Source organism: Geospiza fortis, unplaced genomic scaffold (assembly GCF_000277835.1).
Source record: "Geospiza fortis unplaced genomic scaffold, GeoFor_1.0 scaffold40, whole genome shotgun sequence".
NCBI lineage: Eukaryota > Metazoa > Chordata > Aves > Passeriformes > Thraupidae > Geospiza > Geospiza fortis.
Genome location: NW_005054297.1, coordinates 27,773,288 through 27,798,521, shown reverse-complemented (window position 1 = coordinate 27,798,521; position 25,234 = coordinate 27,773,288). Strand labels below are relative to the sequence as shown.

Sequence of the window (25,234 nt, the reverse complement as noted above, 5' to 3'; positions counted from 1 at the left end):
ATGAATCCTGGCCGTTGGTTCTAATGTCATTAATGTAACAGATCTTTCATATTTCAATGGCTTATGAGTCCTAATCATCATGGCTTTTTTTTTTACTCTAATAGTTGTGAACAGCTTGTGATTCACCGTTATAAAACTAATGTCTTCCAGCAATAGCAACATGACTGTAGATTTAGTCTGAGGTGGGAACCCTGCCAAAAACAATTGCAGTTTCTGCATTATCCGCTGGGTCACCATTTTATTTGGAAACACCATCCCTTCTTTTCCCTTCTGCGCCTAAAAGACAAAAAAAACCCCATAAGAATTGCAAGACTTTGTCAAAGTTTAAATGCTTATTTGTAGCTGATTTTTATTACATAGCATAGGTGCCTGCCCACTTACCTTCAGTGGAATTTCACACAGAAAAGACCAAAAAAAAGAGGTTTTTCTGTGTGGCATTGTGACACCGATCACTGCTGATGAAAATTTATTTTTACCTGGATTATAACTCATCCTGATTTTTCTGGCTGACCCAGATGTGAGTTATGTCCGTACTTGAAGATTTGTGTTAGAGGGATTTTTATCTCCTGTTAGAGTAGCCTTGGTTGAATTAAATGGGACATTGTATCTGTTTTGCAGGTTTCATAATAATTTTAAGAATATAAAATGTTCTTGCTTTTACCATGTCATTTGTTGGGATTGTTTACCCCTGTGTGTACGTAATTCAGCTTTTAAACTGCAGCTCCTCTAGGTACTTAGAGCTGCAGTGACTTGACTTTCCCAGGTGGAAGTGGTGCTTTTTACTTGTCTTTCGCTTTGTGCAGGAGAGGAGATCAAAATTCCAGTTTTACCAACCTTCCCCAGAAGAAGACATGTATGTAAGGACTGATGATTTATCAGGTGTAGAGACTATTAAAAAGTTGTTCACTGTGTTAGTCCAAGAATGCTGTATTTAAGTAGGTTGTGATGAGAGATGGTATGTGATGAGAGTTTGTGCCTTGTTGGGGAGGATGTTCAGTTTGAAAGAATAGCAATTGTCTTCTGAAGAGAGTAGAGTGGGTGCATGTCTGTCACTGAAGAGGAACAGTGGAGCACAGTGGTATTTACAGGTCTGTCCTGTGGGTGGAAGGGGGAATAACACCTTTTTCCCTGTCATGGGTTAAGCCTACCAGCTGCAAAGCACTCACAGCCACTCAGTCTCCGTCTGTCCCCAGCATACAGAGGGGAAGATAGGAAGAGAAAAAGTGAGAAAACTCATGGGTCAAGGTAAAGGTCTCCAGTGTAAGGAAGGTGAGGAGAGGATGGGTGATGATTCTGAAAAGGCATCACCTATGGTTTTCAAATTTTCTGGTTGTTGGCTGCTGTAGGGAACATTATTCCATCTGTGCCTAAAATATCTGATGGTAGAAGAAAAGCAGTGTGACAGGAGAAATGCATCCAGGTGTTGGCAGTAGTGACATAAAACACTTTTATTTTTCAGTGGTCCTTTGATGAGACTGTTGTTGTCTCTGTCACCTTATAGGCAGTATTAAAGTGGTTCAATTCAGAAGGTCACAGTAGTGTACAAGTAATAGTCTTTGCAAGATTCTCATCCAGGAATCCAGAAGTAAACTGATGCTCTATTTTTATGTGCATTTTTGAAGATGAGTTATGAGGCATTAATGCCTTTATTGTAGCAAGTTCAGATGGTATTTAGCCTTCACTGCACATGGGAAGCAATTATTCATGAGCGTGTGGGGAGGTAGTGAGTTGGTTTTGCCTCAGCAAGAGCATAATGATGTGGAATAGAACAAGGAGTTCCAGTAACTTAAACAGTAAAGCTATTCAGAAAATCCACAGCCTTTTTCAGGAATCTTTGTCCAACGTGACACAGCTGCCCTGAGACCGAGCTCCAACGGGAACATGCTGCCACACAGGTGTTGGGCTGGAACGTGGAGCCTGCTCTTAGCAGCACTGACCAGCAGCAGGGAGCACTCCTGTGAGAGGTGTTCCTGGGCAGGGGAGCTCCTCTGTGCCCAGAGACAGAGCTCTGGGAGGTGAGTGACTTGAGGAATAGCAGGGAGAGAGAGGGAGAGGGACCTCTCTACCTCTTTCCTGCTTTCCCTGGCACAGGCTGGACAGGCAGACTGGATTCATGACAAAAAGGATTGCCTTTCCTCTCTCTGCCTGGGTGAACACAGTGACTTAAGGGGTAGGGGGCAATGGTGATGGCTTCCTGCCTGGTGTAGCTGGTGTGTCTCCTCTGTGACTGCCCCACCTTTCCAGGTGCCCTCCCATAACAGGTATGAGGCTCTGCAAGGGAAACTGAACAATAGTGTCCTGGGTGGACTATATGATGCTTTTATCCCCAAATCGTCTCATTTGTTTATGCTGAATAATAATAAGTTTTGCACCTTTAAGACTTGTTGCAGAGAGTGAAAGGGGGGAGAGAAGAATCGCACAGTTTTTTTTTTCCTCAGACATTGCACTTACTCCCCCACATGGACTGTGGTTTTTCTTTTCCTTTTCTTTGGACCTCTTGGAACCTGCTCTGGACTGAACACCCAGGGGAGCACCAGCAGCTGCACCTGTGGCCACCGGGCCGGGCCGGGCCTGGCCTGCGACAATTCCAGCACCAGAAGGACTGATAAGAGACTGAGTGAGCTGGGCTGCAACCTGGGGGGTTTTCTCAGTTGGTCATCTCTTTTAGAGCGGCAAGGGGTTTTATTGTTTAATATTGTTAGGTTCTATTGTTTAATAAACAGCTTTTTTCCACTTTTCTCCAAGGAGGTATTTTCTCCCGGACTGGTTGGAGGGGGAGGGGCCGATTGAATTTATCTTCCTACTAGAGCCCCTCTGGGGACTCTCTCTCCCAAAATTTTGCTCTAAACCAAGACAAATAGCAAAGACACTGGTTCATCCAGCATGGAGGTGTTGCTGAAGTTGGCCTATGCTCTGCATCAAAACTGCTTCCATTAAGAAAAAGATGGGTCATTTCTACAGGAGAGTCCCCTCTGAAGGGAACAGAGAGCACCTTATGCCAACCATCCCTGCCTCCTTGGGGCTTGGGTTTAAGACATGAAGAGAAACCTTCCTGCCCTGAATACCGCCTTTGATTCATTATCCTTGATTGATTCTTTTCAATCTGTAATGAAGTTGCAACAAGAAGTCTGAGCAAGTCCCTGAAGACTTTCCCAAGTCCCTGAAGTTTCTCTGAGAGCAACCAAGAGACTTCAGGGACTTGGGGCAACTGATTGAAAGATCAGGAGCACAAGTGCCATTTTCCTCTGTCCTTCCAGGTGCAGAGAAGACACAGAAAAAACAGCAAGCCAGCAGATCAATACCTGGCTCTAAGCCTGGTGTCATCAGTAGAATTTTGATTTTTGGGGTTTTTTTTTGGTCATGGGTCAGTTCACTTGACATCAAGTCTGCTAGGACCGTGGAAGTCCTGTTGTCTGGGAATTAGCAAAGGTGACACCCATCTGCAAGAGCTGGAAGGATAACCTGTCCTTTCAGCCAAACCTTGGTGCTGGGGGAGGTCATCTTGAATGCTGTCACAAGGCACATGTGGGTCAAACAGGTGATCAGGCTTAACCAGCACAGATTTGTGAAAGGCATGTTCTCCTCGTCCAGCCTGATCTCTTTCTATGGCAAGACAACCCTCTTGATGGGTGAGGAAAAGGCTGTGAACCTTGTCTGCCTGACCTTTGACACCATCTTCCACAGCATTATCCTGGAGAAACTGACTGTTTATGGCTTGGAGGAGTTAAAAGCTGGCTGGATGGTCAGGCCCAGAGACCAGTGATGCATGGAGTTCCATCAGCTGGCAGCCAGTCACAAGTGGTGTCTCCCAGGACACAGTGTTGAGGCCAGCCCTGTTTGATGTATTTATCAACCATCTGGACGAGAGGATCAAGTGCGCCCTTGGTCAGTTTGCAGAGGACAGCAAGCTGGGTGGGCATGTTGGTCTGCTGGAGGGCTGGAAGGCTCCAGAGAGGGATCTGCACAGGCTGGATTGATGAGCAAGGCCAACTGTGTGAGGCTCAACAAGGCCAAATGCCAGATCCTGCTCTTGGCTCACAACAACCCCACATAGCGTTACAGGCTGGGGGAAGAGTAGCTGGAAAGCTGCCCCATGAGAAAGGGCCTGGAAGTGCTGGTCAACAGCAGCCAAACATGAAGCCAGTGTGTGCCCAGGTGGCCAAGAAGGCCAATGGATCCTGGCCTGGATCAGCAATGGTGTGGCCAGCAGGACCAGGGCAGGGATTGTCCCCCTGTGCTCAGCACTGGTGAGGCCACACCTCAAACCCTGTCCATTTCTGGGCCCCTCACTACAGGAAGGACATTGAGGTACTGGAGCAAGTCCAGAGAAGGGAAATGGACCTGGGGAAGGGTCTGGAGCACAAGTCTTGTGAGGGCCAATTGGAGAAGCTGGGGATATTTTGCGTGGAGCAAAGGAGGCTCAGGGGAGACCTTATCACTCTCTACAACTGCCTGGAAGGAGGGTGTAGCAATGTGGAAGTTGGTCTGCTCTCGGGTAACAAGCATCAGAAGAGGAAATGGCCTCAAATTAGGATAGAAGATATTTAGACTGGATATTAGGAAAAATCTCTTCATGAGAGGAGTTGGGAGGCATAGGAACAATTTTCCCAGGGAAGCTGTTGAATAACTATTATGGATGTCTTTAAAAGATGTTGAGATGTAGCACTTGGGGACATGGTTTAGTGACAGTCTTTGCAGTACTGAGTTAATGGTTGGACTCTGATCTTAAACGTCTTTTCCACTCAAAACAATTCTATGATTCTGTAATGATTTGTAGTTAGAATGGAAAAGGTTTGACCGTCTTGTACTTTAGCCCTGTAAAACCTGCAGCATCCTTTTATAAAGAGGTGTTACTCATCAAGTTTTTTAATCACTTGTATTTTCTCACCTGAGGCAAAATTCTGACCTAATTAAAGTTAATCGGTGAAAACTTAAAACTGGCAGACTCAGAATTTCACTCATCCTGTTTAGGTGCTTTTAATTGGAGTAGAGGAATAATTAGGGCGTGAGAGATGAGTGGTAGCATAGATACATAGGCAAAGCCATGGAAAGAAGATAGCAATGAGTAGTAACAGGCATAAAGGGATAATATTTGTTTTAAAAAAAGAAACACCATTTTAAAAATAAAGATACGATAACTTTGAAAGACAAAAATATATTATTAGTTCAAATCTAGGAAATTCTAAAAATAAACCAACTTATTTTCACCTTTATATAAATTATATTCAAGGATTAGTGCACTAAATGACTGAGCAAAATTAGCATCAATTACACTGTGATTTCTATCTATAAGCAGGTCAGGTGTCTCTAGAAGGATGTGTCTTGTTCAAGGTGACTCTGCAAACCAAAGAATGCATAAATGATGTGTGAATTAATCAGAGATTAATATTTCCTTCTTGTACCCTGGCTTTAGAACTTAGGCACTAGTATGTCCTGCAGTCTCAAAGAAAAGAATAGCCCAGAAGAACCAGCTCTTCTGCACAGGCTGTCATGGTCAGTCACATTCATCAACTGGCTTGAATTGTCTCCAGATAAAAAGTGAATGATCAGCATGATATTTACACCTATGAGGTTATTCTTCCTGCAACATGACCGCAAGTGTCACCCAGAAGGACCAGCTTTTGCTGAGTCCTACAAAGCAGGAATTAAAATAATGCTTTGATACAGGAGAGTGTTAAAGCAAATGGACTTCTTACTGCTCTTGATAGATTTGGATTCAGTTTTGGCTTTGCATTTCCACAAATGGAAAGTTAAAGTATTTTGTAGAAATCTCAGTGAGTCTCAACCTCAGAGGCAGTTTATTTTTAACATGACAAAATACTATCTATTTCCGTAATGCTATGTGTGGTCATAATGTCTCATTTTTTGAATTGCAACTGCCATTGATGTCTGTCATAACTGTTCTTTACAACATAAAATGAATTTAAGAGTAAGTTGGTGAGTTTTGTTTCTGCATTTATCATCTAGGAGTGTGCACCACTGATACTTTCTTTTTTTGTTTTTTCTAGTGTAGGTTTTATATTACTGATTGATAATGCTAACAAATTATCTCCATAGCAGAGTATTACTTTTTTGCCTGATATTTATGTGATCAGATACTTTTCAGACATACATTTCTCATTATGTATATATATATACATTAAAATGTTTCAATAATTTTTTTAAATTTCAATAATTTTCAATAATTTTTAAAAAATAAATTCTCCTGCTAATTTTCTGTCTTTCTTCCTTCTAGTTTGCTCCCAGTTTTCAAGAGGAGTCTTTGCTATTTTTGGATTCTATGACAAGAAGTCTGTAAATACCATAACATCATTCTGTGGGACTCTTCATGTCTCCTTCATAACTCCCAGCTTCCCAACAGATGGAACACATCCCTTTGTCATTCAGATGAGACCTGACCTCAAGGGAGCTCTTCTTAGCTTGATTGAGTACTATCAGTGGACCAAGTTTGCATATTTGTATGACAGTGACAGAGGTAAGGTGTGGTACTTCTTGCCTGCACCCTGTTTGACAGGTGTATCTCATTGAAATCTGGAATTCATATTAGATAAGTAAATAATGAAAGAAATATTTACCTCCAACAAGTGTAAGTGTAATTGAATCAAGTGTTTCTTGCATTTAGAAATGAGCTTTTGGGACAGAGACAAAATTGTTTAAATGAGAATGAAATTATTATGGTATTCATTAACAGAATTGCAGCTCTTAAGCAATGTGAGGTTAGTCACATGTTGTAAAACAGTTTCTATGTAAAGTTTTTTCTTTTTCTATTAAAGAAACATCTAAGGAGAAAAAAAAAACTCTGTGCTACCACAGATTTCACTCCATGTATGCAAAATCCATAGTTGGACACCAAGCAAGCAATAAATCTTGGATGCAGTCAGTGCCTACTTCTTTGGAGACTGCTTTTGGTATCAAGTTCCTCGCCTCTGTTGAGCTGAGATTTTATTGTTGGTGTTGATAAACCCAAACCCATTGCTTAGGATCAATTAACTCCACCATACAGCCTTCTCATGCCCTTTTGTGGCTGTAGTAGTAATAATATAACAGTTTATGAACTTGAAAATGTCACTGGACAATTGTGGTATATCAGTTAGTTTTCTAAGAAGAAGCAGCTTTATCCAGAAAAGGTGGGGGTTTTGATTTCTTTTCCTGGAATTCCAGTATTATAATTCTATTTTCAGGTTGTCCTTACCTGGTAGTCCTTGGCTATCTCTTCTATCTTACCTGCTCCTGTTCCCGTTAAAGAGGCTATTTTTTGGCTTTTCTGCATGTTCATTGGTCAGAATTAAATATTCAATGGGTTTTAAATTATAAAATGCTAATAGAGTTCAAGCATACCATACCATATTTTTTTGAGTAATGGGGTGACTAAATTCCCTGTATTCTGATGCCATTTTATACATGATGTTCAGAAGCTTGAAGGGGTCTCCTCCAGAGAGCTCTGTATCACTTTTGTAAGCATTCCAGTTAGAAGAACTAATCCTGGTGTATAACCTCCGAAGGTAATGTCACATGGAACAATGAAGGCTAAGCTCATTTCTCTGGCAGTTCCTTTTCAAATTCACATTAGAATCAGAAGCATTCACTGTCTTTTTAGAAAGTACAGATGTAAAGCTACTTTCTCAGCCAGTACTCTGTCAATCATCTAGGAGTGGGCAGAATGTGACCTGCATGTGATTTATATTTAGGAAATACTGAAAAACACCTAGTTCTTGTGAGCTGCACTGTCTGGATCTTACCAGGAATAACAGCATCACATTGTTCTTTCCACCCACCCTTTGGTTCTTCCTTTTTTATTTACCTCTTGGTTTTAATTGTGGCAAGGCCCCCCAGTGATAACAAGCTCCAAGGCATGAAGCTCCTGCCCTTATGTGGAGTAAATTTTTGTTCCTCAGTGCTCCCCCCAGGTTGCATGAGGTCAGACTGCAGAGTTGAGCAGTTTGTAGCCAGCTACATTGACATCAAATCCCAGCTACACAAGTCCACAGTTCCTTTAAGCACTTTTGCCTGTTAAGGTGGTGACAATGATGTATATTTAAGGAATGATATAAAATTGAAGATGTTTCCACTTTCAGGAGTGAGATAAAAAAAGGCAAAGAGACTTACTTAACTTCATGGAAACTATAAAGCCTAATAAGAATTAGTTTGATGACTTAATTCTAAAGAATTGTTTATTGCTGGTGTTGGAGCACTTCTGTGTTTAGGGACTGACTGGCAAGTACAGGGCAATTTGCTGTCATTCCTGTCCATGAGGAGTGAGGCCATTCAGTATATGTGTGCCCAGGCTATTACTGTCTTAATGCAGTAGTTATTCTCATGGAATGTGAAGTAGTGTCACTCACCATCCTTACATCCTCTCTGCCATTACTAACACTAAGTTTTGGAAAAAGTAGTAGCATTATTGTAAGATTCTAAGTTATTCAGCCTCTCTTCCATCTTCCTTTTCAAAGCTCACTGCTTTAAAAATTTGTCTCATGGTAACCAAAAGAGGTTCAGGACATAGGTTTCCCAGGCAGAAGTGCTCATGCAGCTTAAAAAATAGCAACTGAAGTTGCTGGAGTTTTCTCCTCTGCTGTCTCCCACTTTTGTTACTACTCTCTAAAAAATTTCACTTTCACAAAAGTATTGCTGCAAATGCTTTCTGTTTGGTTGTTTTGGTTTTGTTTCTGATTTCACAACACGTTATTGCTAACCGAATAAGCTAAGCTGTATAGGGATGACAAATCTGCCACCCCAAAAAAAAAATAAGGCAAGCAATCCAGGCAGCCATTTGATATCTCTGCAGAGAGTATGTCAAGAAAAGAGAAACCCTGGGAAAAACAGAAGATTAGAGGAGTAAAATATACCCTATTAATGCTAATACCAAACTTTTCAATGGTTGGTATTAGCATTAATAGTCCTTATTAATTTGTGCCTAGTTGAGATTGCTTAACTCAGAGGATATTTAGACAGGTTGGAGAACCTGAAATCTTCTACATGATATTTGAAACAATTGTTCAGAATGAATGGCTTCAGTTTGGCTGATTTGTCTTTAAAAAAATTTTAATTCATCATTTCAACCAGTATTTTGAGGTTTAAACATACTTTAGTGCTTTTCAGTGTTTTAAGATGTTCCCTGCATCTCTCAGTTTGCTTACATTACTAATCTTTCCCTTCTAACACAAGTTCTCCAGATTAATCTTTGGGATTTGAAATAGATTATATGTACCAGTGGACTGTAGTTATCTGTGATTTTAAATATTCATTACATGACATGCAAAACCTAATATCAGTCTTTCTTAAAGAGACTTGGCAAACCCAAATTATATAAGATAATAATTCAATTTATGCTTTTGGAAGCCTGCCATTTTCTGCCTTTGCTGATGACCAGTCTTGTGTAGTGCTGTATGTCATTACCATTTTCACTGATGAAGATGAATTGCTAAACACGGACCAATCCTCCAATCCTTATTTAATATTATACCTACACACTGTGAGACAAATTAATTTTCAGTGCTCTTCTTCTATGTTTATGGGTATAACCACTATTATTTCTCATGAGAGTTATACCTGAAGCCCCCTTTGCAAACCATTTCAGAATTTGTCTGAAAGAAATGACTTCTGATGTTTGGTAGTTTCAGGAGAAAAGAATGTGCAAAAATGTCAATTCATTCATAAGAAAGTCTAATTTTTTTTTCCTATAATAGTATCTGGTATCCCTAAAACTGCTCTCTAGAATCATGTAGAATTCTCTGGTAGGAATTGAAACATGATAAGTCTCATTCTTGTACTACTGGAAGTCATTAAAATTGTACTTTTTGTATAGCAGGAATTAATTTCCAACAGTAATTTTCATGTTTCTCTAGTACATTAGCTCATCCCTAAAAAGTAAAATCTGTCAAGTAAAATCTTCACTGGTTTTACAGTATATTGTAGGCAGTTGCATCTGTACAAACATTACAGCTTCCTATCAGGAACTTGCCAAAGGTACGAGATGGAAGGAAACTTCTCTCTATATTGCTTGTAGATGATAGCATTGAGCCCTTTGATCTATATGGAAAAATATATCTCAGCACATCTTTGATAATCAGGGATGTGACTGTAGGCAATAGAAATAATAAATCCATTACCATCACTGCAGAACATGGGAATTCTGCCATAGACTTCAGTGAGGTCTGGGTTTAAATAGAGTTCTGCTCAAGTGCTGGGAACCAAAGCTGTTCAATAGCTGTTGTTTAAGCAGCTGATCCTTTAATCAGGCTCATCCTTTTTGTAATAGGTGGCTGATCCTTTTGCTCTAATTGGATCACTCCTCTCCTAGAAGATCTCTTTTCCACTGTGTGGAATTGCAGCAGCGGATGAGTGAAAACAACAAAATCCAATTCTGAAGAAAATTGGGCCAAACCCAAAGGTTGCACTTATGAGGCTTTACTTTGATGCCTTGCAGTGATGCAAATGGAAGTTTCATGCAATAATAATTAATTTGGCTCACATATATCTTAGTTTCTGATTTCTACCTGCTTGGGACAGGTCAAACAAGTTACAGGAGATCTTAAAGAAGTGATCTCACAAATCACATTGTAGAAGCTTGTTAATTCTTGAAGCTTTGTCAGTCATATCTTCTGTTTTCTCCTGTGCTTTCCTAGGCTTATCAACATTGCAAGCTGTGCTGGATTCTGCTGCTGAAAAGAAATGGCAAGTGACTGCTATCAATGTAGGAAATATTAACAATGAGAGAAAAGATGAAACTTACCGTTCACTGTTTCAAGACCTAGAGGTAAAAAAGGAAAGACGAGTGATTTTGGACTGTGAGCGCGATAAAGTCAACGACATTGTTGATCAGGTTTGCTATTCTCCTTTCTTCAGTGACAGCAGTTAGAAGTATTCTATAAGTAAATGTAGTGAGTTCATTTGTTTTGATGGTATTTTTGAGATGGTTATGAATCATTTGGCAGTCACAGGTTTGTATTGAGGACTGCATATGTGCCAGGGAGAAAGTGAACATACCAATCCTATTATCCCTCCCTGTGCCCAAAGGCAAGATAATTCTATTTGGATGATCCTGTATAGTTTTCTATCCTGGTTATTTAAAAGAAAAACAGTAGTTTACGAAATACCTTGTTCAGACTCTTTTACAGCCTAAGTAGTATACTGTATTATACATAGTTGCAACACTATTATATCTGGTCGAATATATAGGTAGTTATGTCTAAGGATTAGTTCTTTTTACACCTAGAATGTATTTTTCTCCCTCTAATGCATTTTCTGAGAACCTTTTATGTGTAGGGAAGACTGTATCACAGCTTCTCTTCCTCATTTAATGGCCTTTGAAATTCGTATTTTGAAGCTTTTTGTCACTTGTACTTTCCTTCCTTGTCTCTTAATTTTGTGTCACTCTTGAAGTGTGCTAACCAAAATTGGATGCTGTTTTTCATAGCTAACGCCTCCTGAGCTTTAAAAAGAACAGCAAAATCTGTTTTCTCTCCACCCATGCAAATTATTTGCCAAAATGACTTTTTAAAAAAATCTTCTTTTTAGCAACATTATCATGGTGGTCTGATTCAAATTACTGCATTACTTTGAAATCTACCACTTCACTCCTAGAGCCTAGGAAGTTCTTACTGGCTCTGTACCTTCCTACTTTTCCTGCATGCAGAGCACAATGGAAAATTGTAAGGATAGTTCCCTGTTGGCTTGAGCTTCATCATGTGAGACTGTGCAGCATCAGGAGGGATGTATCATCAGAGTATGGATGTATTTGTTTGAAGGTTTTTTGAAGGGCTTGTTATTTTGGTCTTTGTTTTGAAGGTCGTTATATTTTGAGGAGGCTCAGACAATGAGCAGTGTCCTTAATGGAGTACATTGTGTTTGTGTGTTTTATTTGGAATTCATAGCCACAAACTCTTTCTGATTTTCAAGATAAATTTAAATTTTATCCTGTTCTCAAGAGCATTTAATCTCTGAGAGTGTGATCTCTCCATCATCTGCAGTTTTTAAAAATCTTATTTTCTGATTTATCAATGTCAAGGAATGTACAATGTAGAGCAGTGTTTGTCATAAGTAGTCCTTATAGATCCTCTTCATTTGGTTCTGTGTGGCTTTTCAAATGGTTCTTTACCTACCTTACAGTGACTTTTTCTCTTGTCCATGTCTCTTGTGAGTTTCTAATGATGTCCTACAGAACAATCACCTTTTTAGACTCAGGATGTCACATCTTGCTGTTTCCTGATTATCAGACCAGAGAAAAGAAAGATACTGCTTTGACATGTTTTGATCTTGACAAGACTATTTTTAGCATTTGTCTTACTATCCTATACATTCCTTTTAAAATAAGTATGTAATATTCATTATAACTTCTGATATGAAACTTTGGCTGACTGTACTTTTCTTTAGTTTCACCTTTTAGCCACTTTTTATAGACAAGAACTCTCTTTTCCCTTCAGTTACGACTCATTTTTATAGTCTTTGTTTCATAATAGACCTATTTTCATCTTTGTTGGCTTCTTATTTTGATTGCATTTCTGGGATATTTTTCTTGCCCTAGTTGCACTTTGATGGATTCTGCCTTTTTTAGACCTTTAGAGTTTCTCAGCTTATCCCCACAGACTTGTGCTACTCCTCAGACATACAGCTGGCTAAGCTTTTGTTTCTGCTGTTTTGATTTGTAAGTCACTGAAGAATCCTGGATAACAACCAAATCAGCCTCACAGGTCAGTTATAACAACTCTGGTTAGTTGCTCTCCTCTAAACGGCTTACTGCTCTGCCCTGGAATGTGTTCTCTTAAACTGTTTGCAGCTGTCCCAAAGGGGTTTAGTCTTGGAATTCTCTTCACAAGATAGCCTAGTTGTTTCTGCACTTTGTTCTGGTTTTTAAGTCCATTATCCTTCCAATCAGTAACTTCCCTTCCTTACATTTAAAGGTAAAACCACTTCCTATTTCTAAAAGAAAGTCTAACTGATTCTTTAATAATTTTCTCATTCTCTTAAAATGAAATGTTGAGCAAAGGATTTCTTGGCCTGTGAAAGAGTGTGTTCTGATTTATTGTCTAATAGCAGTGTACTTTAGGTCTTGCTTTGCTACAAGATTTATTTATTGAAAAATTATTTTAATTCCTGCCCTGAAAAAAACCCTCAGGAATTTCCTTCATTTCATGAGGATGCCTGAAGTAGACACATCATATCCCTTTTTCTGTGTATTTTTACTGCAAGAAATGCAACAAGCTTTCTGTTTACCAGATTTTCCTTGAATCCCAAAGTACTATTTGCATTGCTCAATACAGAAAGGAGCAATTTCTTCACTTCTTTCCTTGTTTTCTATTGTTGAACAAATCTGTAATTTTAGTGCTTTGATTTATCCTGCAAATATTTTAAGCTGAGGTGACAGCCTCAGGTTTACCCAGTTACACTTTGTAGCCCTTGGATCTTTGTATAGGCACAAAATATATTTGCCAAGTTGCTTTATCATTCTTGCTTTTTGTCTTGTGTTATAGTTTCTCTTCAGATTTCAGTGGTTCATGTGAGCTGAAAAATAGCTCCCCAGCTCTGCTCAGACTAGTTTATATTCCTGTTCTCTGATCTGGCAGGTCTCTGTTACCATGCTCTTCATTATATAGCTTCTGTCTCTTCTCAGGCAGCTTCCTTTGCAGAATCTCATTTCACCCTTATAACACCCTTTGGGCAACTCTGTAATTACTGCTACTACTTGTCTATCCCTGCTAGAGAAGGTCCTCTGAAGTGCTGAATAGCTTTTGTGGTGTGCACAGCTCCTTCATCATGGCTTTTGGTACTACCACTGAATTTTCTTAGTTTTAACTGGCAGCATCCTTGGTGTTCATGTGGACAAGTGGGAAGTTTTAGCCAGCTGGGTTAATAAAAGAGTACCCAGTGGCAGCTAGAGCAGAGTTACTGAGCATTGATCCAAAGGCTTGCAGCTACTGGTTGTCTACTCAGGTACCAATGATGAAGAAATATTTCATACAGATGAGCTAATCTATTTGGTATAACTGAAATTTCTTTGGAAGCAGCAGCCACGTAAGAAATACACCTGAAAATAGTTCTTAAATCTGTTAGTAAGTATTTAGTTTTAAGTAGTCTGATCCAGGTAGTTGTTTTAGGATATTTAAGTTCATATATCATATATATATATATATATATATATATATAGACCTCAAAAGAGGAACAATTTAATTACTTCCATGGCCTATGTAATGTGATCCCTCTCAGTCTCAAACTCTAGTATATAAACTCTTTGTTATAACTTCTTTCAGTTATATTTCTGTAACTTCATTAAACCAAGTGTGTGGAATGTTGTTCACTAGTACCCTGATATAAGTTTCAGGATACCTAGTCTGAATATTTTAGCTGTATGTGAAATGAGGAAATGAATGAGTCATCCTCTCTTAATTTAAGTTCATTGTTCAAAAGATGGAATAAACCTCTAGACTCCTCTTATCCTGCACATCCTTCCTCTGAAGAAGTGCTTAGCTTCGAAATGCGAACTTCCCCATGCAGACATAGTCTTAGTTGGGTAATTTGGGAGAAGAATCCGTGCTACAGATGTGCCAGCACAGACTGTTGAGAAACCACCAGCTGGCTTTGAGGGAGATGGTGAGGAAGACGTAGGGCAATAAACAATTTGAACTTTGCAAGGTTTCCTCATAACTCATGAATGTCAGTGGTCAGAATCTGGCAGAAGTCAGTGAGGCACAGTGTTTCTAGCACGTGGTGCCTGCTCTCTCCTGGCTGGTTGTGCCTGAATACACACCACAGCAATCAGCATTCAGCACCTGTGTCTGGAGGGACTCTCCCTCTTGGGACTTGGACTTCAACATGGCTAATTTCTACCAGCAAAGAATATCTTCAGTGGTGCCTTAGGTAAAATAAAGGATAAAGCACCACACAAACTCAGTATTGCATGGCATTAAGACTAAAAAAGCCCTAGCTTTTACATCACACTGCATTTTGTACCTTTCAAGTCTTTGTCTGTATACCAGGTGAACATTCTCCATTATGGGGGTGTTTCTTGTTTTTTACAGGTTATCACAATTGGTAAACATGTTAAAGGATACCACTATATCATTGCAAATCTGGTAAGCATTCTTAGTATTTACAATACCTGTATTGCTCATTTGACTATTTATGGAAGCACATCTACTAGTATTTTGTTTTAAATACATTTTAGAAAAAGGAAAAAAAGCTAGATATCTTTATCTTTGCTAAATGAATGCATGTGTTGAGATTGTTTGTTTATTGGCTGAGTGTTTTCAGGGTTTAAATGCCTCTTATGATGTTTTCATCAATGAGAATGAAAGTTGCTCAGCACCCTCAATAGAACTTTACTTTTTCTACATACTTTAGAAAAAGAAGGTATGTAAAATAGAGAAATAACTTCCTCCATCATAGGATTATACATTCATTCAGCAAGGTGATGATTTCTCTCTCATTACTTTTAAACTACTCAAGAATCACAGTTCTCACATTTCATTCTGCTAGACTAGTGAGTCTCAGATTTTCCACATTTCATCCCTCAGATTGGCTGGGTGATCAGTCTGAATTCATGTTTTCTTGAACTTAGGTGATCAGACAGTATAGCTAATAGTGTTCCTGCAGGGAAAGCTCAGAAAACTCACTAAATTCTGTCAATGGAATGTTTTTGAAATTGTGTCTAAAGGTGAAGGGCCATTTTACTGATATTAAAGCCTATAAACACTTACTGAAGCTAGGGAAACTAATCCAGTTTGGGGTTTTTTTTTGTAACAGACAAAACAAATTCTGTATGTTCAAATCTCAGTTATCCTGTTCAAGACTTTTGGGGGTTGTATAGTGTGAGTGCCACCAAACCATTTTTTTTCATCATTTATTCTTGAACTGTGACAGTGTTTGATACAAATTCCAGCAGGGCCCCAATTGACACTGTCTTCCATAGTGCTTTGAGGAGCCTGAGGAGCATGGTGTGTCTCTGGCCCTTGAGGCATAACCCCTGTCTCCTCCTGGCCTTTGATGGAAACACTTCCCCCTCCAGGCAGGCAGAGCTCTGAAGAGTCATGTGGGTGCCATGGTGTGAAGAAATCTTTTGCTTTAAAGGCCTCTTTAAAAGCTGAACACTGGGGTTTCATTCTTATATCTTAATAACTAATTTTTGGATAAAGAATTTGAGGTGCTGATGTTCACAAAGCAGGCATAAAAGTCTTAAAAAATGTGAGAAATTATCTGTTAGACATCTGTGGTTTGCATTCCAAATGTTGCATAAACAGTATTTTGAGTCTTAAGGGAAATTTTAGAAAATGTGCCCAGTGGATTTCATGATGTTCACTGGTTGCTATTTTAGCCATTGCTTTAAATTTGTAACAGTAAGTCCATAAGATCTAAAAATTACTGAATCTTATGTGTTAAAGCTGTTTAATATCATGTATAAAATGTTTATGGAAGTGATTTTTAAAAACTTGGTTTTCTCTGCCAGAAGGAAAGCTTATCTAGTATTTGAATATCTTCACTGAATCCATCTGCTTTCTTCTTTTTGACTGTAATAATATTCTCCTCCAGTCTGATCAGTCATTCAAGAAATTTATCTATTTTGAAAATTAAGAAATGCTGATAGATGGATAAGAGGTTTGAATATACAATGGATGTCAAGTTGCATGATCAGTGTAGAAGTGTCTGTATTAGCAGGCAACAACACATGAGGATCATTAATATGCAGTAATTAAAGAGCATCTCATATGGCAATTGTAGCAACTTCTGATAGCGTGGTTTGAATTTGCTGCTTCTTTTTGTATTCACTCACAGCATTCATTTATAATGAAGTGTCTGACATCATTATTTCATGTAAATACTTTGTATGGTTATTTGGGTGAAGTTAAATCACAGAAAACAGAACGCAATAACTTTTTTTAAGAATGGGAAGTAGTTCTTTATGTCAGAGGGTTGAGGCAGTGGAGATGGCAAGTCCTTCCACATGCTTTGGAGTTCCTAAAAGAGAAGATACAGCTGTGGCTGTAAGTATTCCTGCCTAAAACTTGCTTGCCTGTTACTCATGTCTCATTTTCCCTTTCTCACCTAACTGATCCCCTTAAAATTAACAGGATGTTTAGGATGGCAAGGACAGGTCCACTCAGCCCTTGCTCTCTATAAAAGTGTTCATCTAGGGCAGCAAGAAGCGTTGCTGGCTGATGGAACTGATGACTTAATCCTGGCAGCCCAGGATTTAAGGTGGATCCAGTTTGAGGAAAATGTTGGCTTACTGTTCTGCAGTAGAGGTCACATGGTAACTCTTACTTTTTATACACTATTGAAAGAACTGCCAAAGCTATTAAAATAACAGACATTTTTTTCTGTGCTCAGGGATTTACTGATGGAGATTTGTCAAAAATTCAGTTTGGAGGAGCTAATGTCTCAGGATTTCAGATAGTTGACTATGATGATCCCGTGGTGTCAAAATTTATACAACGTTGGTCAACACTGGAGGAAAAAGAATATCCTGGTGCACACACTAGTACAATCAAGGTAGGTCTTATGTTTGTTTTAACTGCACTAGAAGTACAGGAAGTGAAGGGTTTGGAATAGAAATGCAAGAGACAGGGAAAGCCCTTGAAAAGCCACAGTCCCAACATAATTTTATATTTCTCTGGAGTACTTTTAACATTCTCTGTCATAGGACTGATTAAGCAAAGATGCTACACTCTTAAAAATGTTCAAGATAATTTTTTCTTGTGTCCCTGGAAATCTGTGCCTGGCAGCTTGTTAGGTAATTGGTTTAGATATGATGATAGATTAACTAGATCTACTGACTTTTTTTGATTTTTCTCTGTGTTTTGAAATGTTTCTCTTTCTCTGTAGTTTGAAATGTTTAAAGACAAATATTAATCATGTTTCTGGGGAGCACAGATTTAGCACTTTTTTGATGTAACATAATAACCCAAAGAAATGGCTAGACAGTTCCTTTGAGACAGGTGCCCAAGTCTTACAGACTTAAAAAATTCAATGCTATGCCTGACATGCAGAATCGTGGTCTGATTTCAGGCCTGCATGACACACAGTGTAACACTGGGCAGGTGGTTTAGCTTTTTTACCTCAGTTTTACTTCTGGATGAGACTAAGATAATAGTACCTTCTCACTTTCTCTAACTATCAATTAGTGGCTGCAGGATATTAAAAAGAATAATTCAATTTTTATGTTAGATAATTTCTGTTTTAAGTAATACAGTCAGAGATTTTAATAAGAACATGGTATTAAATAGCTCTAAAAGACAAAAAAATAAGTTGCAAATATTCTAGCCATATCTTTTTTTGTGCTATAATTTGAATATGAAGCATGTTCTTAATTTATAATGAAATTAATAAAAAGTTCAGCATGGAAGGAAGAACCATTTTTTTAAAGACCTGATAGAAAACCTTAATTTTAATAAAAAAAATAATATAGATTCCTTTTTTATGAGGCCAAGTTTGGTGGTAACTTAGTCAAAGTGATTTTTTTCTGTGGTTATTTTGATAGTTTAAAATCTTTATGACAGAGGTAGTGAATTTCTTACTTGATGTTTGACAAAGTAAACTGGAGTCTGTGTGAGGTCTTTAGGTACATTTGTATTACAGATGTGGAGTATATGTAATCTGTATTGCTCTCATGTAGGAAAAAGGGAAGGGATGTGCCTGTGGAGAATTAACAGAATCCTTTTGTCTCTCTGATTCTTGAGTGCCCAAATCTGCCTACATATTCATGTTGCAAAATCAGTCTGGAAATAATAATAGGGAAATACATAAAACACATGACTACAGTGAAGAACTCAAACTGAAACCAAGATGGAAAAATAAATGGGTGAGACACAGTAATAAAGTCTCTGGTGTTACTTACGCTGGGGTGAAATTGCATGTGTGTTAGATAACATGAAGTGGTGGCAATGTTGTATTAAAGCACTAAAATCTCTAACTCTGTCACAGGTATTCCCTTTATTTCTTCCATGATAAGTCCTTTCAATTCTAGAAGAAATTGAAAGAGTTGAAGGAAAGTATTTGCAATATCTTCTGCTTTTGAGGTTTATTTTGTTATGGATAGGAAAAATAAAGTATCTTGAATTTCATTAATTTAAAACACATTTTAAATTAGTTTAAAAGGCTGACCTCTCTTTTATATTGTTTGCTCAAGATATATTTAGGACTGCAGTGATACTCACTCAAGAAATTGAGACCTATGTTAGATTATCAGATAATTTATAAATGCTAGAGGTATTGATGGTGAGGAAAGTGTAGATGTATATTGCAATATTTGGTGACATTGATTGTACCAGTTACTGTATTTCTTTGTGTAGCTTTCTATCTCTTGCCCTTATACACATATCAGTTGTCATTTTTGCTTGTCATTACAGGTAGGGTTAGAGATATGTCACATTTCATTTCCACTTTAGAGGGAGCTAGAGGCAGGGTAGAGTCATAGAAATCATGGAAACAGGGCAGGAAAGGTCTTTGAGCGGTCAGTCACCCTTCTGTCCTTCTTGCCTGAAGGCAGAATCAGATAAACCTGTGCAGTTCCTCTGAACAGTGATTTCACAGCTTCTCCAAGCGTCTATTTCAGCACTTAAACTGTCTTGGTTTTGGCTTTTGTCTAACCTTAATCAGCTTTGATATCACCCAATCCATTACTCCTTTATATGTTTCTAATGGCTGTGAGAGGCTTCTGCTTTTTCATTGTCCTCCTGTATTTGAAAATGGCTGCCACCCTTTCTGTCTTTCTTTCCTCCCTGCAAAACCAAATAATCTCTTTTCTTTTGATTTTTCTGCTCTCAGATCCTGTTTGTCATTTTGCTCTGGAGCCTTTCTATTTGGTACCTCTTTGAAATGCCAGACTGGCTACTGCAACACATCTGAGTGCTGTGCTGAGGAAATGGAAATAATGGCTTCATGTGTCTCAGAGACAGTACTCATTTCAGGGGGTTCTTTTGTATTAGTTTCTTCTACTTTTTTTTTCCTCTCCTCACCACCATGACACTAGTGAGATGTATTTCTCATGGGATAGATGTTAACAGCCAAATCTTTTTCTGCATTCCTTTCTTGTGCTGCTGCCAATTTAGATAGGCTCATACTATATCTGTCCACTTCATCATTACTTTTAAGTACAGGCTTTTTTCATCAACTCGTGCTGAGTTGCATTTCTTACCTGTCCTTTGTAAGCATTTCATCCTTTCTTATATTGTTATTCTAGCTGTGTTACCCTCTGCTTCTGCATAAACATCAAGATTACTGAGCAGGTTAATGTACTGGTCTCCCACTTGTCCCTTAAGTGGTCTTGCAAATAACTTTTTTCCCCTTTTGATTTTGAGGTAGTTGTCCAAATTGCCAGTGCTGATAAATGAACTTTTGCTCCCACTCCCATGGCATCTAGGAAACTCTTGCTGCAGATTCTGTATGAAGCAGACAGGAAGGCTGACAAGAGCCCTGCATCATCAGTGTAGACGTGAGAGGTGGTTACATGCCCCTAACAGGTCATATTATCTCTGGGATTGCAAGTGTTCTGTCATTGCAGACAAAAACATTGCAACTCTTCCTTTTGTAAACCAAAAGTAAGTGTACATTCATTTCACATTACAAAATGCAAGTCAATGGACTATGACTGAGCTGATAAGACATACCACAGCATCCAAGTACAGTCCTGAAAATAGAGCAAGGCACCCTTTCTAAGAAAAAGTGCATTTCAAAGGAACATGCTCTTTGAGAAAGAAGAGCGTTGCTAAAAGCCTCTTCCACAAATGCCCAGAAGGGTGTCTGTATCAAATTGCTTTAAAAATGTATCTTTACAATTTGTAAAATATTAATTATAAAAAATTGCTGTCTTAGGACATAGATGAGAAAAGACACTGATCTCATTTGTTGCTGCACTGTACATGTACTGATAAAAGCACGAGTTTTATAGATTAAGCAGGATGCCTAAAACAACTGCTTTGCAGACTTTTTAACAGAATATTTTTATATCTTTCAAAATTAACGCTGATACATTGTTTACTTCAGGTTAAATTTAAAACATTTCTGTTGTGACCAAGGGTGTTACCAGTCTATGCATGCAGTTCTAGAAGAGCTACTGTGTAGATCTTGAAACATAGAGTTGAGCATCCTGGCTAATCTTTTGTCAAGTAGAAAAAGAAAGACATGTTTAATTTTATAAAGGCCGAATTTGAAATTTTCTTTTGATCCAGTATTGTGTATTTACAAATTGGCTGGGCTTTCTGAGCCTAATGCTGTTCCAGGCTGTTACATTTAAGGCAAGCTTCTTGATCTTGTGGAAGGACACTGAAGGACGACACATCCGTTCATATCCAACTGCTCCAATTTGCTGATCTGATCAGCCCTTCTGTCTCTTTGGTCTATTTGCTGAAAGAAGTTCAATCTCTATCTCCTGAAGGGTAGTGAGACATAAGTTGTATTGCCTTTGTGTGGCAGGGTTTTAGTAGAAGGGGACCACAGGGGTGGCTTTTGTGAGAAGCTTCTGGAAGCTTCCCCCATGTCCGAAGCCGATACCAGCTGGCTCCAAGACTGACCCTCTGGCCCCCCAAGGCTGAGCTCATCAGTGGAGGTGGTGGTGCCTCTGATAACGCATTCAAGAAGAGGAAAAAGCTGCTGCACAACAGCAGCCAGGGGGAGGAGTGAGAATATATGAGAGAAACAGCCCTGCAGACAGTGCAGATGGAAGGACAGGGGGTGGACCAGGTGCCAGAGAAGAAATTTCCCTGCAGGGGAAGAGTGTGAGGAGTCCACCCTGTGAGGAGGAAGTAGTGGTAGAGATGGGTGCTGAACAGACTGCAACCCCCTTCCACATCTGCCTGTCCCACTGTGGGAACAGAGTATAAAGAATTGTGAGTGAAGTTGAGCCCACGGAGAAATGGGTTGAGATGTTTGGAGATTTATTTTTTATTTTCTCATTATCCTACTTTGGTTTGATTGGTAATTAAATTTTTTCTGAGTTGAGTCTGTTCTTCCTGTTATGGTCATTGCTGAGTGATCTCTCCCTGCCGTTATCCCATCCCATGAGCCTTTCATTTTATTTTCTCTTCCCAGTCCCTCTGAGGAAAGGAGTGACAGAACAGCTCTGGTGGCACCTAGTGTCCAGCCAGAGCCAACCCCCCATCTAAGCACTAGGCTTCAAGTGGGCATGACCTGTGAGGGACAGCAAAGGTCTCTGAGCTTGTCTCCTTTGGAGAGGAGGAGGCAGAAGAGTCACCCCATTTTTCTCTACAGCTTTCTAAGGAGGGGGGGTGGAGAGGATGGTGTGGAAATCCACTCCTTGGTATCCAGTGACAAGGGGATGTGTGGGAATGGTTCAGAGCTGCCCCAGAGCAGGTTCAGACTGGACCTGTGGAAGCATTTATTTACACTTCTTTCATTTTTTAGAGTAGTCAAACACAGGAACAGTCCTCCATGAAAGCTGGTTGATGCCCCGAGCCTGTCTGTTTAAGATGGATTGGGACAATTCTGCTAAAAACCCACTTTAGAATTGGTCAGCCGTGAATTGTTCAGGCAGTTGGACTAGATAATCATTGTAGGTCTGTCCAACTGAGATAGTCTATTCTACAAGCCATCCTACTCTGGGATAAGCTTTTCTAAGAGGAACCTGAGGCTTGAAGTGCCTGAGACAGCTTGCATATGATATATACAGAAACTATGTGCAGCATGCAGAAAAAAAATTGGGGCTGCCTGGTTGAAGACCTAATTAAGCTCAGACTTGTAGAGAATCCCATTGTGTCAGAAGGTGATAACAACCCTGGTACTCATGCAGCTATTTTGGATGGGTGAAACTGTTTCATGCTGGCACATAATGCTTCAGATGTTCTCTTTTCATGATTGTATTTCTGGCTTCATAATCTCTTTCCCCACCCAACCAGTGCATAGCTAAGACACCAGAAACACTAGATTATTTTTGCCTCCTGATTTTGTCTTCAGTAGTTTCATATTTTCGGGTTTTTTCTTTATAGCCAAGTCATATAGTCTTTAGGCAGTTATTATGAAACCATTATTATGAAACCATAAGTCAGGAGTAATGGTGCTTATAACTGAAAGATGCTCGTTTACCTGTACTGCTGCTAATTTAGCTGAAGGATTCAATACAGGTAGCATGCAGAAGAAAAAATACAAAAATACATAGCACACAATTATTTACCTTGCAGAAATAATTAACATTTAGATGACACACTTATAATAAGGAGCAAAGAAGAAAACAATATGAACAAAGAAGAAAACACTGAAAACAATTATTCACACTGAAAATTCAGAAGGCAGTTTTTCTAGATATAGATGACAAAGCAAAAGTGTACAGTTGATGAATTAGACATTATCTTCATTTTGGGCCTTGTCTCTTATGATTACAGTGTGTTGGAAAATGGTTTTATAATGCAATGAATTTTAATAGGAGTTACAGGGGATATTCTGTTGCACCTGCTACAGTTTTAATAGAAAAATATGATTGAATATACCTTAATTCATGTGGATCATAATGATTTATAAATACGATTTTTAATAGGTAATTTTTAGTATTTATTACAAGGAACTGATCTGGAATATTTTTTTCCTAAGTTTCCTTATAAAACTGTATATTTTTGAGATTGTTCTGCCTGTTTTCAGTCCTTGCATTTCGGTTTTCTGGCCATAAAAAAGGTATTCATCTAGCAGTTACTGTTCCAGCTACCTGATTTCACTGGGCTTTCAAATCCCAGTGTTCAGTCTTCTCTATTTGAAAAAATAAATACAAAAAATGTGAGCATAAAAAATTTCAGTGTTAAACTTCATGTTTCTTTTTAATAGCTTAAGGCTGTTTTGTGTAAATAATCACTCATTCCAGCATAGCTGGTTTGGGTTGGGTTGTTATTTTTTTCTTTTAAGAAAAGTCAATTAAGGAATGGAACATTTAGTCACTGAAAGCAGTGGGTGGTTTGAGGCAATATCTGTAGATTTGTCTCAGACCTGCAAAAGGCCAATTGACCCAGATCCTTCGATCCTGAAAGTGGCTGAACTGTGCTAAAGGAGGCTTCAGAAACCTACAGAGTCAAGGTCTGATATCTCTATGAAACTGTATTTCTTTGAACTTGAATCCCCTTATTCTTAGTAATTATAAATTGTTAAGGATCTTCAGCCAACAAAGTGCAGTGGATTCCTCCTGCCTATTTTCCAGGAATTCTGTATTGCTTTTTGTCAGCCAGCAATTCATCTGGATATGGTGGATATAAACAGGAAAAGCTACAACTCCTTCATGATTCAAGTGTTCCTCAAGATCAGACATAACCCTGGCCTCACAAAGATCAATGTCATTTAGGACAGTACAGCTTGATGAAGAAGTGGGGATATAAGAGGAGCAGAGGGAGTCATAGACAAAGATGAAAATAGTAGTAGGAGGAGGAATGATGTCGTGCAAAAAAGGGGTCAGCAAAGTGAAAAGAGGCTGTTGAAATGTGAGTGAAAGACACAGAAATGTGGTGCAGCTCAGAGCTGGAGAGGTGTCTGTGACTTCAAGTTTCTTGGGTCAGGGGAATAAGGGAGGAGGAGAAGCGCTGGGGATACTTAAATGAATAAGGAGGGGAGACATGCAGGTTTTTTTCTGGGGCAAGTCAGGCAAATTAAGTACCAATTAATGTTGGTAGCTGCCCGTATTACCTAGCATGGGGTGGCAGAAAAGTAAAAATGAAGTGTTTATTATTATTTGACAATAACTATGTCTTGGTGAAATCAGGCATCTGGTGAGAATGGTGTATTCAATTCTATTAGTATTCTGCTTGGAAATTAGATTGGAGCAAACAGGAGGAAGCTTTTTATCTTGATACAACAGGTATCTTGTTGCTGATTAGGGTAGATGAGGAGTGATAATGAACATGGGGAATTGTGGTTTAGGAATTGTTTTAGGGCTTTTTGTGTTTCTTCTTTTTCCCCATTGTTTTAAATTTAAGGCTTGAACTATTACTATTAGTTTTAGATGGCATATTTTGAACATTCTTAGAACACCACCGTTTATAGGATGAGACTGCTGATTGGATTTTTTTCTCTCTCCCCTCCTGGAAAAAAAAATAGAAACCCAAAAACCAAACCAAACAAACAAAAAACCCAACAAAATAGCAAACACCAAAAAATGTCAAACCCCATACTCATAATAAAAAGTCAAACTCTACACATACTTCAACACCTCAAACATTCACATTATTTTTTAAAATCCTGTTCTTGGAGTTTATCTTTTTCAGAGAATTCTTTTCCCTTTCTATTTGTACATTTTGTTCTTATTCCTGCTTGGTCT

The 25,234-nt window shown here is 38.8% G+C and overlaps 1 protein-coding gene across 1 annotated transcript in view; it reads left to right on the top strand.

Moving 5' to 3' along the window:
• The window catches only part of GRIA2 (glutamate ionotropic receptor AMPA type subunit 2), a 64,190-nt gene that overhangs the window by 9,672 nt on the left and 29,284 nt on the right, over positions 1 to 25,234 (top strand). The window contains exons 2-5 of the mRNA XM_031055570.1: positions 6,236 to 6,475; positions 10,626 to 10,822; positions 15,015 to 15,068; positions 17,320 to 17,481. Of these exons, the coding sequence (XP_030911430.1) occupies positions 6,236 to 6,475; positions 10,626 to 10,822; positions 15,015 to 15,068; positions 17,320 to 17,481 (653 nt within the window). The remainder of the gene's footprint in view (positions 1 to 6,235; positions 6,476 to 10,625; positions 10,823 to 15,014; positions 15,069 to 17,319; positions 17,482 to 25,234) is intronic.